Source organism: Heptranchias perlo, chromosome 21 (genome assembly GCF_035084215.1).
Source record: "Heptranchias perlo isolate sHepPer1 chromosome 21, sHepPer1.hap1, whole genome shotgun sequence".
NCBI lineage: Eukaryota > Metazoa > Chordata > Chondrichthyes > Hexanchiformes > Hexanchidae > Heptranchias > Heptranchias perlo.
The window spans coordinates 38865368-38884049 of record NC_090345.1 but is presented as its reverse complement, the minus strand read 5'-3'; the positions used below and the strand labels follow the sequence as shown (position 1 = coordinate 38884049).

The window sequence follows — 18682 nt, the reverse complement described above, 5'->3', positions numbered from 1 at the left end:
GCTAAGTTTGAAGGAACAGTTTACGCTGACGGTTGCTCTATGGGGATGATTCTCAATTAGCAACGCAGTGGATTATTACTGAAATCAACACTCAGTACTTTAAATAAAACACTTTATGTACAATAATGTTTTATGCTGAGCGGTTAGATATATCAAACACAAAGTAAAACAAACAGGAATGTTTTACTAGAGGTTACTCACTCCACTATTATTCCTATATAATGAGAATAGTCCAAAAGAGTCATAGGGAACAAATCTGTAGCCTTATCACACTGTACAAACCCCTTGTTAGTGTTAATTACTTTGGTTTTCATGATGTAGTACTGACGGTCACAGACAATACCCATACCAATGGGATTTATTTCAACGTGATGAGAATTGAATAACGAAAAGTTTAGCTTTCCACCTGGGCCTTCCCATTGAATTTTTATAAAATTGGATTATCAATTTCTTTTAACAGCTCAGAACACAACTGAGCTCAGAAACACAGTAGACTGCTTGAATCAAACATCCCTTCCAACAATTTATTAAACCATCAATTTTTTGGCATTAAATCCAAGATAACTGTATTTCCCAGAAGAAAGTTAAAGCAGAACAAATGTTAGTGAAAAGAGATGTAGACGTTTTAGGAAAATGTGGACAACAGTATGAAGATCACAAATGCAGCAATGGGAGGTCATTTAATCTGAAGCCAAAAGTTTCAAACCAATTTTAAAATGAAAGGCGATGTCACAGAACCATTGATATCTTGAAATAAATAAACCAAGATACATTTTAAATTTTACCTGCCATGTTTGTTTCTAGTTATGTTGAACTAGTTAGCCATTACACTGTTAAATAAATAGGCGTCAAATATTTCAGGAAACACAAGACAATTGTGAAAATACTGGCAGCACATTCTGACTTTATTTTAAAAACTCCCATTCGTTCAGTTAAAGCTACAGGTAATGCCTAGTGACAGAGCAATGGAATGAAAACAGTAGAAAGTATGTTTCTCTAATTGCACATTCACAGTTTTTTTTTGTTGCAAAAAGAGAGCAAGGGAGAGAGAAGAGACGATAGTTTAAAAGCATTTGCGGTGTACAATAGATGGACCAGCCTCATCGTATTCGGGCTTGCTAATCCACATCTGCTGGAAGGTGGAGAGAGAGGCCAGGATGGACCCACCGATCCAGACCGAGTACTTACGCTCAGGAGGAGCAATGATCTGTTTTAAAAAAAGGTACACAACAGAATGATATGAGTGATTTATACATAACCACTTTTCATACACAGGGTAACAGATTTATGGACAAAGTTTGCTTGGTCTTTGAATCTCTCTGAGAGAGTAGGTTGATGTTGGAACTCTTATTTTGCAATTTTTAATATTTCCCCCCCCGCCCCCCCCCCCATACCACAAACCTTTCCCAACTGTGGAGATGGGCTGGACCCCCACTCCAAAAGCTCTGTCAATGCAGCTGTTCAGCTGGCTGTTTGGAGGTGCATGACAGTGGCCTCATGTGTCCATTGCTGTCTTTCCCTTCCTTTCCATGAGGAAGTGCCTCACCTTTTGGAGCGTCACCATGTGGAGAGCTTAAAGAATTGCGGTGCAAACTCATATCCCGGCACTGTCCGTTGCCAGTTTTGCTCTGTGGTGACGCTCTTGCCTTTAAGTCAAAAGGCTGTGTGTTCAAGCCCTACTTCAGGACTTGAGCACTTAGTTTAGGCTGACTGTACAGTACTGAGGGAGTACTACATCGCGATATTTTGGATGAGATGCTAAGCTGAGGCCCTGTCTGCCTGCTCAGGTGGATGTAAAGAAATCTCCATGACACTATTCAAAGAAGAGCAAAATGTTCTTAATGTCTTGACCAATAACCCACCCCCCAAATAAACCCACCACAATAGATTAACCGATATTTATCATGCATGCTGTTTGTGGGCCATTGTTATGCCCAAATTGGCTGCTGTGTTTGCCTATGAAACAGGGGTACACTTCAAAAGTAATTCATTGGCTGTGAAGTGCTTTGGGACAGCCTGAAGATGTGAAAAGTGCTGTAGAAATGCAAGATCTTCCTTTCTCTCATGGCAAAATTGGGTTGCCACTGTAATATTGTAAGGAATATTGATTTTACAGTGCCCCTAAGCACTAAATTATAAATGCACGTTGGCTCCTTGCAAGGCAGAGTGGAAGGCTCCAACATTCTGTGTCATTTTAAAAGTAGATAACTTCATAGTCAACAACCTTTTAAGTTTTAAATATACACTTCATAAGAAGATTCACCACTGGAGTAACTTTACTTCCATGTATAGTGTATTCCTATGTTCTCTCTGCATTAAATCCCCCAATCCGTGTGTGTGTTTTATTAGTGGGTCCTCTTGTATAAAAGAAACACAGCTGCAATTGAAATGATGCACTGAACCAGAAGCAATGTAAGGCGAATATCAGCTGATATTCTTGGTAACTCTCATTTGACTACAAGATCCTCTAACATCATTGTGAAAGTGATATCTGCCCTGTTCTGCTTTAAACACACAAAAAAAACTTTTCATCCCATTGTCCCATATTCAGTTAAGGACCAGTGACCAAATGTCACAGAGCTACTACTGACCAGGTTCCACTGGCAGTTCCAGGTAGCATCTTGCTGGGAGAAAGACCATTCTGAATAGTGTATTCAGGAGAGATCAGTGATGATCAGACACTAAATACCATTGTGCTATTTCTTTTCCCTAAATGTTTATTCAACTCACCTTAATTTTCATGGTGCTGGGGGCCAATGCAGTGATTTCCTTTTGCATACGGTCAGCAATACCAGGGTACATGGTGGTGCCACCAGATAGTACGTTGTTGGCATATAAATCCTTCCTGATGTCGATATCACACTTCATGATGCTGTTGTATGTGGTCTCGTGGATGCCTGCAGACTCCATTCCTGCCGAATAGATTTTAAAGTTTAGGGTGTAAAATTAAAGTAAGCTTCGAATTCAAAATCCCCTCTGTAAAAAGTATCTCTGAGCACAGATTATAGAGATGTAAGCATGTAAACTTACTGTTTGTTGAGGTTTGGTGTGATCTGAGATTAACAACGGAGTATGCAGAGACTGGTTACGTAAAGGTGCCTTGTTTATAGTTGCTACACCAATAGTTGGTTATGTTACTTCTGTGTGCCTGGTAGATATTGTATATGTATTGCGATGTGCGCAGATACGGAACGTAGGATCAGGAGTAGGCCATTCAGCCCCCCCCCCTCCCACCCCCGCCGAGCCTATTCCACCATTCAATTAGATCATGGCTGATCTGTATCTTAACTCCATTTACCCACGGAGATTTTTATTTCAATATACAATGAGCTGATTCAGGAGACAAGGGCGAGTCGTTCACCTGTTCGGTAATGGGAATTGTCAGTGTCTGAGTTACCGATGTCTCATTTATCCTAGTGTCTATATAGAATTAGTAATTAAAAGTAAATTATGGCCCCAAATGCAGTTTGCATCTCATCTTTCTACTCATTACCAGGATGATAGTAATGATCTGATCCCACCTACCTACCCCAAAGTTGCAACAGTGCTAAACGATATATAGCTTTTTGGAGGGAAACTTTAAAGCACTGGAATTATCACATAATGGTTTTAATCATAAAATCAACTCACCAATGAAAGATGGCTGGAAGAGAGTCTCTGGGCAACGGAAACGCTCGTTGCCTATGGTGATGACCTGGCCATCAGGCAGTTCATAGCTCTTCTCTAAGGAAGAAGAGGAGGCGGCCGTGGCCATCTCATTCTCAAAGTCAAGAGCCACATAGCACAGCTTCTCCTTGATATCACGGACAATCTCACGTTCAGCTGCAAATCAAAGGGAAATAGTACATCAGGGCTGTCTTTGGCTGCACTTCATTTAATCTGGTGGTTATACTAATTATAAAATTGCACCTTAGACATCCACCTCCCTACTAAATCTGAGAAAAAAAACCATTACTGAGATATTACTTTGAAAAAAAAGTCTTAAAGGAACAAAGATTTAACTGTACAATTCTGCAAAGCAATACCTACTGCAATACCTACTGAAATTGGAGGAAATGCATTTGGAGCTTTCTAATTTACTAAATTCTCACTTGCTGCATGCAGATAATATCGGTAATAATCTTTCCTTAGTCTACAGAGTGCTGCTTTGCTCACCCTCACCATAAAAAGGGTGAACATTGGTCACTTTTATTGGACACTTTATGACCCTGTGTTGGAATAGTCAGGAACATCCTCCCTGAAGACTTGGCTTTGGAGCCATCAGATAGACAACTGGGGGAAGTTTGTTCTGGAGCCGCTGTAATATCGGGTGTGTCTCAAATTATTGTAAGGCGAGATTTGAAGAGATCTTCATTCTTTAAGTGTAAAAACAATCATTGAAATGAAGGGTGAATATATCTCTGCCTTTGAATACCTGTTAAAATATCCTGCCCTGCAGTCACAGGGTACCGCTATAACCTTTAATGTAAAGTAAGTTGTCTTCATACCAAGAGACATGCGGGGTCACTTTTTTAAAAAAAAGCGTTGCTGAAAAGAGCCTGCTTACCTGTGGTGACAAACGAATAGCCGCGTTCAGTGAGGATTTTCATGAGGTAGTCGGTGAGATCACGGCCAGCCAGATCCAGACGCATGATGGCATGGGGCAGGGCGTAACCCTCGTAGATTGGCACGTTGTGGGTGACACCATCTCCGGAGTCCAGCACAATACCTGCACACAGGCACAACCATCTGATCAGAAACAGCCAGAGGTGGCCCCTGTCTCTTGATGATAACACAAGGCGCACTGCTCTCACTTACCAGTTGTACGGCCGGACGCGTAAAGGGACAGCACGGCCTGGATAGCAACATACATGGCTGGCACGTTGAAAGTCTCAAACATAATCTGGAAATGATCACATTTAGGAAAGTAGTTATATTGAGCAGTTGTAGGTAAACGCCCGCTAGTCCGTTTCATTTGTATTGGTACAGTCCGACAACGATGCCCAAAGCTTTCATTGGTGAAATTAATTAGACCCAGATTTCTAACATAAGTCTAACGTTTATTTGAAGGAGATTTTAAGTCTAGTGAGTGAGCTAGCCAAATCATCAAAGTGTAATAGGGTTAGTCAGAGCGGGCAGATTAGTAATAAGCAGCAACAAACAGGTAGTACTGTACCTGGGTCATCTTTTCGCGGTTGGCCTTGGGGTTTAGGGGAGCCTCGGTGAGTAGAGTTGGATGTTCCTCGGGAGCTACACGTAGCTCATTATAGAAAGTATGGTGCCAGATCTGCAGAAGCAAAGACCAGTCTTTTAAAATACAGCTGTCCTGCTCATTCCAATATGTTCAATATTTACATCGATTATCTTATCTGAACACGACACTGTTAGAGCCGTTTCTAGCTGGGTTGATTTAAGTGGTTCTAGAAGAATGTAAATGGTCCCTTGCCTTTTCCATATCGTCCCAATTTGTGATGATGCCGTGCTCGATAGGGTATTTCAGGGTCAGGATACCTCTCTTACTCTGAGCCTCGTCACCGACGTAGCTGTCTTTCTGGCCCATACCGACCATAACGCCCTGTAGGGTTAAACGGAACAGGTACACAGTGAACAACATACTGACATAATGTTTGAGAATTTACAATTCAGGCGAGCACATTAAACACACCCATCATTTAGCAGTGTAGTTGCTGCAAATTTTCGGTGTGGTTTATATTCGCTATCTACCTCCTCTAATTTAATGACTCTCAGCTCTTTCCGATCGTGTACGGGATGATTTATTCATCCAATATCAAACTTCCAATATTAACTAGATTAAACATATTGGAAATATATAAAACTATTTATAATACCAATCTTAATGCAATCAGATTTCTGGTGCACGCCAGGTGTCAGTTCAGTAATATTAATAACATCACTAATTTAGTTCTTAGGTTTCATGCTGCTGTTGCAGACTGACAGCTGAGCCCTTTGCTAAGAGCCTGGAAGTTGCCTGATGCTGACCTGGTGACGGGGGCGGCCCACGATGGAGGGGAAGACCGCGCGAGGAGCGTCATCCCCGGCGAAGCCAGCCTTACACAGTCCGGAGCCGTTATCGCAAACCAGCGCTGTGCTCTCCTCCTCGTCGCACATCTTCAATCTGTTTGAGTCTAATGGGATGAAGGAGAGAATCAGATACAACTCTAGGTCAGAAAATACAACCAGTCTGCCTCTGTGTATGTGTGTGTATATATATATATATATGTATGTCAGTATTTCCAGCATTTTCTGTTTTTATTTCAGATTTCCAGCATCCGCAGTATTTTGCTTTTGTATAAAACTGTATTTGGATTCATTGCAATTATCCTTATCTAATTTAACGGTGTCCAGAATATTTGTGCAATCCTTGTGAATTCAGAATATTCACCAAAAAGACTACTTCAACGAAGTGCTTTTCTCACTGCAGGTCCAGTCTCTCATACAGATCCTTCAGTGTTTATAGAGAGGCTCTTTAAACTTCTCAAAGTAGCCAATAGATCCTCGCACTCGTACAGGAAGTCCAAATACATTGAATAGCTTTCTTTGAATGCATCTTTTCCTAATTAGGAAATCGCCCGCGACACTATAAAATTTTCTCAAGTATGTTGTTTGGTTCACGGCTCCAAGTCCCTCGTGTCCATCCTCTGCATTAATCTCGGGCTTGCAATGCCAAAAACGACCAGAGAGGCGTTGGAAAGGGATTGAGAAAGAACCATATTTAGTAATAAACCCAGAAATCCACAACACTGAACGACCGCAGCCCAATATTACAACAAGTACACGTAAGGCTGATAAGTGCCAAAATCTGGTCTTTGGTGAACTAGTGATCCTTTGCCAGATGTTGTCACCCTCATCTATTCTCCCGATTGGCCAGAAAAAAGCAGATATAGGAAACACCACTAAAACAGCGAATTGACTCCTGTAATAAACACATGGGCTTCTGAAGTCCAAAAGAGAACATTTGTTTGACGTTATATGCACACTGTTGGACATTCCATACTCACGAAGTTGCCCATTTTACAAGAACAGTCCTAAGCAGAGCCAAACTCCTGCACACATTCTGTGATAAACTCTGGAAATATACCCCACCCGAATGAACCCCAAATGTCCAAACTATATCACGTAGTCAAGTGCTGGGGAGCGTTTAATGATCATAAACTATCTCTCAGGTATTACTTCGAGAGGGAAGCAGTAAATGTAACACCTCCATGCCACTTTCAAATATAGTTTACATAGAAAACCTTATTTAGGACAACTGTTTTCAATATTTGTATTTATCAACAACTACAGAAGCAAATCCACTTTATCAGCCCCAAGACTTACAATAGATATATATAAATCCCATATATTGCTACAAAAGCCAGATTTCGCTTTAAATCTTTCTGATAATTTTTATCACCAATCAGAATCAGCGTACGATAACAATCATTAATTTACACTAAAACTATTACAACTTTGCTTTAAAAGATTTTAATTTGCAAACATATGACTCTTTGCCATGCAGTCTGCTACTTGCAATTGTACCACTAACAAAATCTGAGATCAATTCTAAACATTGAGTAATGTACATAGGCAGGCAAAGCCGCTGGTTAACCCTTGCCTGGGACTCACCCTGTCTGTGCTTTGCCGGGGTCCTTTACTCTGGGATGGTGCACTCTTCCTCACCGGTTTGTTAAGTTTTATAGCCCCTAGGTCTCGTCACCCTCTGCCTCCACCCACAGCAGCCCCAAAAAAGGACCAGATCCCGAGCCCGGCTACACGGATTCCTATTCCACAGCCATATACGGTTCTTACACAAAAGCACTTCCCTGGGTGGCCGAGATCTCTCGGTGCCTTTTACTACATTCCAACTGCGCAGTTCATCAACTGAAGGAGAATATCAGCGTGTAATATAAACAGATCCAGAAACTCGGGAGCAGCTGCAAATATACACTGACAGGAGGCTGACAGAAAGCCATTGGCAATGCCTAATAATCCGCTATAACCAACAAGGCAAAAAGAAATCTCAACGCAGACGGGTTAAACTCGTATTCTAAGATGGGCTCAGAAATGGGACTTAATATTTTTTGTTCATCACTTTGATTCCTGCCGCACACCCAGCGGCTGCATAAAGTTTCACTTGAATAGAGGATTCGGTGCAACACAATCCACGGGGAGATCAAGAATATCCATAGATGGTAAAAAAAAAGGATGGTCACATCCCTCTCAATGAAAGAACTCGCTTTCGGGAATTTAAAGTGGTATCACTATAGAGGGAAGAGGACACATTTCAGAACTTTTAAACGTTCGTCAGCTTCTGTTTTCTTGGGAAGGGATTGTTTGGCAACTTTTTGCTATTTTGTTGATATTTTGACTTTAAAGCACACTTAACAACAATGACCTTGATATCTCTGTACATTCCTAGTGCATTTATATCTCACCTATCGGTAGAACTTCATCATTAAACAGTAAATGCAACGGTATAAGGTGATACACAAATGCCAAGCAATGACCATCTCCAACAGGGGAGAGCTTAACCACCTCCCATTGACATTCAATGGCATTACCATCGCCAAATCCCCCACCATCAACATCCTGGGTGGGGGGGGAGATCACCATTGACCAGAAACTTAACTGGACCAGCCACATGAATGCCATGGCTACTAGAGCAGGTCAGAAGCTTGGTATTCTGCGATAAGTAGCTCACCTCCCCAAAGCCTCTCCACCACCTACAAAGCACAAGTCAAGAGTGTGATGGAATACTTTCCACTTGCCTGGATGGGTGCAGCTGCAACTACACTTGAGAAGCACAACACCATCCAGGGCAAACCAGTGCACTTGATCGGCACTCCATCCACTGGCTTAAACATCCACTCCCTCCACTACCAGCGTACCGTGATTGCACTGCAGTACTATCTACAGGATGCACTGCAGCAAGTCGCCAAGGCTACGTTGGCAGCATCTCCCAAACCCGTGACCTCTACTACCTAGAAGGACAAGGGAAGCAGGTGCATGGGAACAACACCACCTTCACATTCCCCTCCAAGTCACACACCATCCCGACTTGGAAATATATCCCCGTTCCTTCATCGTCGCTGGGTCAAAATCCTGAAACTACCTTCCTAACAGCACTGTGGGAGAACCTTCACCACACGGACTGCAGCGGTTCAAGAAGGTGGCTCACCACCACCTTCTCAAGGGCAACTAGGGATGGGCAATAAAATGCCAGCCTTGCCTGTGATGCCCATATCCTGAAAATGAATGCATGAATGAATTTATTACGACTTCATAACAATTTTTGCTTGGCTTTTAACATACAGGGAGTTAATTTTTGTAAATACTTCAATACTTCAATGCTGTTTAGCCTCCCCCCTCCACCACACAGAGGCACTGAAAGGATGTAAAATACTTAATTATTTCAGTTTTAATCTTTGAAGTACAGGCATGCAGTTATATTGCCACTTTCGTGTCGACAGGAATATCTCAGGTGTCAGGCCCAATCGGTTCCTGAGTTTACTAAAAACAAGTTGTCTGTGACTCCTTCCATGTGACCACCTCAGACCGTGCTGAGTTTGCAACACATTTCCTCGTGTGGAGCTGCATTTTAAGTGCCCAGATAGTCCAAGCAGATGTGCAGTTTTTGCTGACCTCAATGTGAGCTGCAGTGATGCTGTGTCCCCAGTATAACCCTACCCTGCCCGCAGCGCATTGCACTCCATAGATAGCAGTTTGAGAAGTGTCACTACAGTATAACTGCACCCTAGTACTGGAGCAAAAATTAGACAATAAAAACATACGTGATGATCATGATGTATAAGTGACAGAAAAAGACGTTTTATTCAAGAAAGAACTAGACAGATTCTTGTCAACAAATGGGATTCAGGGTTATTGGAAATGCACCAAGGGAATACTGAGGATAGGTGGGCTAGATGGACAGAAGGTCTTCCTCTGCATGAAATTGTTACTGTGTTACTCTGTAGATGCCTTCATCGATTTCCCAATGAAAAAGCAACAGTGGAATTTCATATATAGGGGACTGAAATTGTTTTGTATTATAGCATTTCCTATAGTAAGGGGTGTTACAGCTGGCGCCCACATTAGCATCCTGACCCCAGACACAACGTCTTGCCATTCATGGATTGTAAGGACTTCTTTTTTAATACATTCAATCTCGGGATGTGGGCATCACTGGCAAGGCTGGCATTTATTACCCATCCCTATTTACCCTTGTGAAGGTGGTGGTGGACCTTCTTCTTGAACCGCTGCAGTCCGTGTGGTGAAGGTTCTCCCACAATGCTGTTAGGTAGGGGGTTCCAGGTTTTTGACCCAGCAACAATGAAGGAACGGCGATATATTTCCAAGTCAGGATGGTGCGTGACTTGGAGGGGAATTTGGAGATGCTGGTGTTCCCATGCACCTGCTGCTGTTATCCTTCGAGGTAGTGGAGGTTACCGGTTTGGGAGGTGCTGTGGAAGGTGCCACTCCATCAACATCCAAATGGTCAGTGACCAGCAACACATAATCTTGCAGGTTAGTGGTTGTTTTCGAGGCACAAGTCAGGATTCTTTTATTGTAGAGGTAATCCTCTGCTCCTGCTTTAGTTGAAGGAGAAGGCAGATTTGAGGATGCCTCTTGGGAGATGAAAGATTCTCTTTGCAGCCCTGTCTAATGACACCCTTCCAAGAAGCATGAGTAGAAAATTAATGGAAACACAATGAGGCCCAGGCATCTGTACAGTAGATAAACTATTGGCACCTTGAAGCAACACCTCTAATTCCTGGATAGATGAGGGACTGTCTTACGGAACATCCCATTAGCGGCTCCAAGTTCATTGTTATCTACTGTATGCTTCATAGCTTTGCCACCCAAAGACACAGGGGATGGAGGCGAACCCCTATCCACAGACAAGGTCAGGTAAGGACATTGACACACCCAGAGGATGAGTATTGTGCCAGGCTGTCATTGAAGATATAGTCAGCTAACTGCCGAAGCCATCCACATATATACTAAGCAGTGATCCAATGCATCATCACCAAAATTACCTCAACTACTATGGATGCCCATCCTTTGATCTGCTGCTACCTTATTCTGCAACATCAGTCGTAAACTCCCTGGACAAAGTTGTAATAAAGTTCAACTAATTTGTTTCCTTTTAAATTTGTTTCCGTGTTTGTATGTTTAGTATATTTTTTACCCTGATGCTTTTAAAACCTATCACAGTTCACCTTCTAGATGCTTTCCCAATGAAAGGAATATGTGAAGTAGCTAGCTGCTGGATATCAATGGGAATCTCTTGGAATTAAGGTGCCTGTACATGCTTGTGCTTGATCACAAAATGGCATCTAGTTTCACTCTCTTCCACTCCCATTGTACTCCCATTCCCAATGATTTCCAGCATGGCCTCTTCAAAGGGCTCTAGGGCTTGTATAGAATCATAGAATCATAGAAGTTTACAACATGGAAACAGGCCCTTCAGCCCAACATGTCCATGTCGCCCAGTTTATACCACTAAGCTAGTCCCAATTGCCTGCACTTGGCCCATATCCCTCTATACCCATCTTACCCATGTAACTGTCCAAATGCTTTATAAAAGACAAAATTGTACCCGCCTCTACTACTGCCTCTGGCAGCTCGTTCCAGACACTCACCACCCTTTGAGTGAAAAAATTGCCCCTCTGGACCCTTTTGTATCTCTCCCCTCTCACCTTAAATCTATGCCCCCTCGTTAGAGACTCCCCTACCTTTGGGAAAAGATTTTGACTATCTACCTTATCTATGCCCCTCATTATTTTATAGACTGCTATAAGATCACCCCTAAACCTCCTACTCTCCAGGGAAAAAAGTCTCAGTCTGTCTAACCTCTCCCTGTAAGTCAAACCATCAAGTCCCGGTAGCATCCTAGTAAATCTTTTCTGCACTCTTTCTCGTTAAATAATATCCTTTCTATAATAGGGTGACCAGAACTGTACACAGTATTCCAAGTGTGGCCTTACTAATGTCTTGTACAACTTCAACAAGACATCCCAACTCCTGTATTCAATGTTCTGACCAATGAAACCAAGCATGCTGAATGCCTTCTTCACCACCCTATCCACCTGTGACTCCACTTTCAAGGAGCTATGAACCTGTACTCCTAGATCTCTTTGTTCTATAACTCTCCCCAACGCCCTACCATTAACGGAGTAGGTCCTGGCCCAATTCGATCTACCAAAATGCATCACCTCACATTTATCTAAATTAAACTCCATCTGCCATTCATCGGCCCACTGGCCCAATTTATCAAGATCCCGTTGCAATCCTAGATAACCTTCTTCACTGTCCACAATGCCACCAATCTTGGTGTCATCTGCAAACTTACTAACCATGCCTCCTAAATTCTCATCCAAATCATTAATATAAATAACAAATAACAGCGGACCCAGCACCGATCCCTGAGGCACACCGCTGGCCACAGGTCTCCAGTTTGAAAAACAACCCTCCACAACCACTCTCTGTCTTCTGTCGTCAAGCCAATTTTGTATCCAATTGGCTACCTCACCTTGGATCCCGTGAGATTTAACCTTATGTAACAACCTACCATGTGGTACCTTGTCAAAGGCTTTGCTAAAGTCCATGTAGACCACGTCTACTGCACAGCCTTCATCTATCTTCTTGGTTACCCCTTCAAAAAACTCAATCAAATTCGTGAGACATGATTTTCCTCTCACAAAACCATGCTGACTGTTCCTAATCAGTCCCTGCCTCTCCAAATGCCTGTAGATCCTGTCTCTCAGAATACCCTCTAACAACTTACCCACTACAGATGTCAGGCTCACCGGTCTGTAGTTCCCAGGCTTTTCCCTGCTGCCCTTCTTAAACAAAGGCACAACATTTGCTACCCTCCAATCTTCAGGCACCTCACCTGTAGCTGTCGATGATTCAAATATCTCTGCTAGGGGACCCGCAATTTCCTCCCTAACCTCCCATAACATCCTGGGATACATTTCATCAGGTCCCGGAGATTTATCTACCTTGATGCGCGTTAAGACTTCCAGCACCTCCCTCTCTGTAATATGTACACTCCTCAAGACATCACTATTTATTTCCCCAAGTTCCCTTACATCCATGCCTTTCTCAACCGTAAATACCGATGTGAAATATTCATTGAGGATCTCACCCATCTCTTGTGGTTCCGCACATAGATGACCTTGTTGATCCTTAAGAGGCCCTACTCTCTCCCTAGTTACTCTTTTGCCCTTTATGTATTTGTAGAAGCTCTTTGGATTCTCCTTTGCCTTATCTGCCAAAGCAATCTCATGTCCCCTTTTTGCCCTCCTGATTTCTCTCTTAACTCTACTCCAGCAATCTCTATACTCTTCAAGGGATCCACTTGATCCCAGCTGCCTATGCATGTCATATGCCTCCTTCTTCTTTTTGACTGGGGCCACAATCTCCCGAGTCATCCAAGGTTCCCTACTTCTCCCAGCCTTGCCCTTCACTTTATAAGGAATGTGCTTACCCTGAACCCTGGTTAACACACTTTTGAAAGCCTCCCACTTACCAGACGTCCCTTTGCCTGCCAACAGACTCTCCCAATCAACTTCTGAAAGTTCCTGTCTAATACCATCAAAATTGGCCTTTCCCCAATTTAGAATTTTAACTTTTGGACCAGACCTATCATTCTCCATAGCTATGGTGGTGGTAAAAAGCTCATTGAGTATCGTTTCCACTGCTACACCTTGCATGACCTGTTACCCAAAAGAATATTAGATAATGTATAGAAATGTAACTAAATAGTCAAATTATTACTTTTTGTGAATTCCAAAGCTGTCTCTATTGAGTTATCCTGGAGCCAGGGTTAAACCAAGACATAGGACGAATACTTCAAATAAATTGGTCTGCTCGACCCACTTTATTCTTATTATGTTGATTGTACACAATAATCTGAGATGACAATTGGCAGAAACTATGTCAACAGTCAAGATTAGATTGGGTAGGTTGATGAAGGAAAAGGGGTTGAAGGGATATGGAACACAGTGGTTAAATGTGACCAGAACTATTTGCTCGTGTGGAGGGTAAACGTAGACATGGTTTATGTATTGTACATAGCCAAACAAGTGTGATTCTATAGTATAAAGGATTGTTTATGCTGCCGGATTCTCTATGGAACAGAATCTTGGCAGTACAAACAGAAGTATAAGCTAGGTGGTTTACAGTGGTGCTTGCTTGAATCCTTTTCCAAGTTGTCTTTTTGTACAAGTTACAAATTTGGGTTTTACCATTCCGTATATTTTCTGCCATATTGATATGTTGCCATCTCCTCCAAGTGCTCTTATCCCATGTTCATATACCTGTACCAAATTAGTGCAAAATATGGAGATAGATAATAGTAGAACCAAACTGTAATATTGTTATAAGCCCCTCGGGCAACAATCAGGAAGGCTAAAAACAACAGTGTTGTACCAAAAGGGGATGAGTTATTCATGTTAATATGCTGATGTTTCATATACGTGTTCAATTCATATGGCCTCAGATTAAAATTTATCTCATGTTAGCTTGGAAAGTATGCACCCCTTTTTGAGATGGGCTTTCACTGGTATCTGGTTTAGTGCAACAGTAAGAAGGGGCATACATCAGCCAGTGTGACAGACCATGTTCAGAACAAAATCTAAAATAGCAAGACTTGAAGGCTGACATCAGTGGATTCCAGTGTAGTAACAAAGTTTTATTCTTCCTTGGAAGGTGCAAAATTCACACCAGTTAATTCTATAATGCTCTTTACTTTCATCAGTCATTTTTTTCAGGTGCTACACTTAAATTATTTTACCATTTAAGTAATTTCTTCTGTTGTCAAAGATGGGCACGGTTAATGCTGTCATAGGCAGAACCCTCATCATGATCCAGTGATTGCAATTGTTTCCTTTATGCTAGTAAAGCAAGAAATAATTTAAACAGACTGTGCCTTTGAGAAATAAAGTTAAACAGCAAATGTTTAAGACTTAGGATCATAGATGTTTGCAGCACAAAGGGAGGCCATTCAGCTCACTGATTCTTTGTCAAAGCAATCCAAAACTAAGCCCACTGTCCTGCTCTCTCCTCATAACCCTGTATCTTCTTGTGCTTTAAATGTATGTCGAATCTTCCATTAAAGGATGCAACGGTCTGTTTTTCTTATTCATTCTCGGGAAGTGGATTTCGTGGGAAAGGCTGGCATTATTGGCCATCCCTAGTTGCCCTGAGAAAGTAATGGTGGGCCTTCTTCTTGAACTGCTGGAGTCTGTGTGGTGAAGGTGTTCCCACAACGCTGCCTCAACTACTCCCTGTGACAAAGCATTCCATGTTTTAACAGCTCTCTGCATAAAGAAATTTCTCCTAACCACTCTTCTCACTCTGATAATAAAGTGATTTTAGTCTGAGGGTATCATCATGCATGTGGCCACTAAGGGCCTTGTCCACTCCTTGTTTACCAAATCCACCAGTATTTTATCGTTCTTCTAAATTTAGCAGATAGAACCTAGTGTTATAATTATACAATATTCCTTAGTTTGCATCTTTTGGGACAGAATAACCTTCTAATGTAGAATAAGAGATTTAAGAATCTGTAATACTCAGAGGAAAGTCTACTGGAATTGTTAGATTCTGATAGAATTCTCTGTTCAAAACGTAAATGTGAAACCGCTACCTACCTTTTAAGGAGATTTGAGAATTGTAGACCTGAGAACCCATGTCATTCACACTCTTCTTACCAATTCCCGGGATGGGGAGGGATCTCTTCGACTGTTGTATAATTAGTAGTTAACCTCTATCTACAAGCAAAACTACAGTAACTTAGACACATTTTTGGCCAGTTGGTTGGAAAAGGCTTCAGTTGTGCTTTTCCTACCTACCAATGGCAATTTGCTAAGTATCTCTTTCCAGATGGCACGGCCAAGCTCAGACACTTGTGGAGAATCATAGGCACAAGCCTATGTCCTTTCAGAATAGTATTACTGCCCTCCACAAAGCCGGGCCTTAAGTTTTTACTCACAAAAATTATTGGTACTAAAACGCTGAAATAGTCAAACATCAGTCAAGTTTCATTCATCAACGTTGACTGATGCTTTTTAAGACTCGATTGTGTTTAAACTCCATTTCTGCAGCCAAGATTGTCTACTGCTGTATTTTTTTTGGCTAACTGCCAGCTTCAGGAAGCAAAGGATGCCTGGCGAGATAACTTGTTGACAGCCCAGGTAGAATGAAACACTGCAATGGGTTTCCTTCTTGGGGATGCTAATTTAGTTTAAACAAAATGTTCCTGAGAAAGAGGCAAAGAATCTTGCTTGACTAACAGTTGTGAAAGTAGACGAGTCAAGTTCACGTTCACCTTTCAGCGCAGTTAACAGGGAAATCTTGCAGACATGGCAGGCTTCGTCTAAAGGGGAAAGAAAACATTTTTTATTTAGGCTTCTGGATTTTGTTCCTTTTAGACTACTTGATAGTCAAGTGATAAAATCAGTTAAGAGTGGTGGGTGAAACCTTACCCATTAAGAACAGGAGAAAAAAGAGAAAATCGCTGTAAGTGAGGGTACAGCAGAAAGGACATCTAGGGAAGGAGTCCCAGTTACAATGGTTAGAGGCCTGAAGTCCGATTGGAGACTACAGATTGCTGTATAAGATGACTGATGTTTGTTAGGAAAGTTTTGCTGCATTACATGTGCGGAATTCAGTTTTTTTTGATTGACATTGAGGATACACCATATATGGAGGAAAAGATAACTGTTTTATTGTGGGAGGATAGCTGTCAAAGGATGAAATGCAGAGAAAGGGGTAGGGAATTTCAGGCCCCCTAACTCTTGATGTGCTGAGTAAACATAACATGATCTGTTCCACGTACCCAAAAAATCATCAGATAAAGGAGTGAGGATACTAAATTGGAAACTGGAACTTGCAGCTTTATTTTAATCAACATTTGCTTTATTCATCCCATTAGCTCGTCAGGGCCTAATGTACTCTCCATGTTGGGTGGAGGACAGGGTTTAAAAGGATGAATCAGCAAGTATGAGAAACACAACAGGTTTTAGAAGAGAAAGTAACAGAAAATGTTAAATCTCTTGTGGGTATTTTTTTGTTTGCTAATTTAAGAAAAAGTAGACATGAGTATAAATTAAGGCTCCGCCCCCACATCAATCTTTTGCTTAAATTAACAAATGGAGGCCGTGAGTGGTAGTTGTGGGTCCAGGGATTGTGGGGGGGAGGTCAGGGCCGGGAGTGGAGATAATCAGGGGTTAGGGCCGGGAGTGGGGGAGATCAGGGGCTGGGAGCGGGCGAGATTTGGGGTCAGGGCTGGGAGCGGGCGAGATTGGCGTTCAGGCTAGGAGGTCGGGGGTGTCAGGGCTGGGAGCGGAGGAGATCAGGGTTCTGGGCGGGGAGATCAGGGCTTGGGGTCGGGAGTGGGCAAGATCGGGGGTCAGGGCTGGAAGATCGGGGGTCAGGGCTGGAAGAACGGGGGTCAGGGCTGGAAGAACGGGGGTCAGGGCTGGAAGATCAGGGGTCAGCTGGGAGATCAGGGGTCAGAGCTGGGAGTAGGGGAGACTGGGGGTCTGGGCTGGGAGATCAGGGGTCTGGGCTGGGATAGGGCGAGACCAGGGGCTCAATTTTCAAATGGCGGTGGGATGACAGCGGAGGGGCGGGGTCAATGGGCGTGTGGCAAACCTGGATAATAAAATCTTACCTTTCCCCACGCGAATTGATGCTCATTAATCTTATTTCCGGGTTTCGTGCCCAGCAGCCAGCCTGATTGACAGGGGCTGCCGACAGGAGCTGCATTACCGGGCGGGGGGGGGGGGGGGGGCGGCGGGGAGAAAGAGAGAGAGAGTCATCATCCGGTGCTGGAACAGAGAGGGGGGGACAAAGATCGGAGTGGGGGACAAAGGTCGTGGGGGGGACATCGGACATTGTCAGAAGATGGGGGAGACATCATGAAACAATGGGGGGTGAGACATCGGAGAAGAGACATCGGAGAGGGAGACATAGGGGTGAGACATCGGGGGGTGAGACATCGGAGGAGGGGGGTGCAGGTGAGATCGTTTGAAAGGTAGTTTTATTTATTTTTTAACTTTGTGAAATGTTATTTTATTTCATTTATTTACTTTATTTTTGCCTGATCCGGCCCTTCACGCCTGGTTTCATCAGTCGTGAATCGGAAGCCGTGGGAAAGCCACCCAGGTAAGTTGAAAATCATTTTAACTACCTAATATGTAACAAATAAAATACCTATTTGCTTCTTTAAATATCGTCCCGCCGGCTTTAATTGCCGGCCGGGCTTCCGGATTCCAGAACCCCGCATGCACACAGATGCGAGATGTGGAAGTCGGCGGGTTGGAGCCGGGTTCCTTACCCGCTCAGGATTTTCCTGATTTTCCCAGTCCCCCCGCCCCCAAACTTCGATATGAAAATCGAACCCCAGGGGTCTGGGCCGCGGGATAGGGCTGGGAGCGGTAGCAATATTTGGGGGAGGGTGATCGGTTCCTTTAATGTGGGATCGGGAACAGCACTCCTGTTCCTCCCCACATTCAGGTAAGTTACTTACCTTGTTTGTTGCAGGCAATCCCTAGGCCTGGTTTCCCTGAGTGCAGCCGACAACGGCACTGGCTGCCTCAGGACAAATCAATCTTCGAGAGGGGGATCTCAAGCAGGCATTAGGCCCAAGGGTTTTATGTTCCTCCATTTGTTAATTTTATATGCAAAGGGC

At 43.0% G+C, this 18682-nt stretch overlaps 1 protein-coding gene across 2 annotated transcripts; it reads right to left on the bottom strand.

The window, feature by feature from the left end:
* Positions 1–884: 884 nt before the first annotated feature.
* Positions 885–7714, bottom strand: acta2 (actin alpha 2, smooth muscle). Of its 2 annotated transcripts, none has more exons than XM_068002532.1 (9): positions 7606–7714; positions 5980–6125; positions 5426–5554; positions 5156–5266; positions 4798–4882; positions 4547–4708; positions 3631–3822; positions 2731–2912; positions 885–1207 (listed from the first exon to the last, which is right to left on the bottom strand). In XM_068002532.1, exons 2-9 carry the CDS (start codon positions 6106–6108, stop codon positions 1064–1066), a joined length of 1134 nt encoding a protein of 377 aa, XP_067858633.1. In that variant the 5' UTR covers positions 6109–6125; positions 7606–7714; the 3' UTR covers positions 885–1063. The 2 variants fall into 2 exon arrangements, with proteins under 2 accessions (XP_067858633.1, XP_067858634.1); XM_068002533.1 differs by lacking the exon at positions 7606–7714 and adding an exon at positions 6383–6486.
* Between the last annotated feature and the right edge of the window lie 10968 nt (positions 7715–18682).

Bases quoted from the DNA above. Each gene is read 5' to 3' on its own strand.
- acta2 (XM_068002532.1), bottom strand. From the start codon at position 6,108: ATGTGCGACGAGGAGGAGAGCACAGCGCTGGTTTGCGATAACGGCTCC. The intron at 5,267-5,425 runs GCAAGGGACCAT...TTGCTTCTGCAG, and splicing joins ATTGGGACGATATGGAAAAG to ATCTGGCACCATACTTTCTA. The intron at 1,208-2,730 runs GTGAGTTGAATA...TTTTTAAAACAG, and splicing joins CCAGCACCATGAAAATTAAG to ATCATTGCTCCTCCTGAGCG.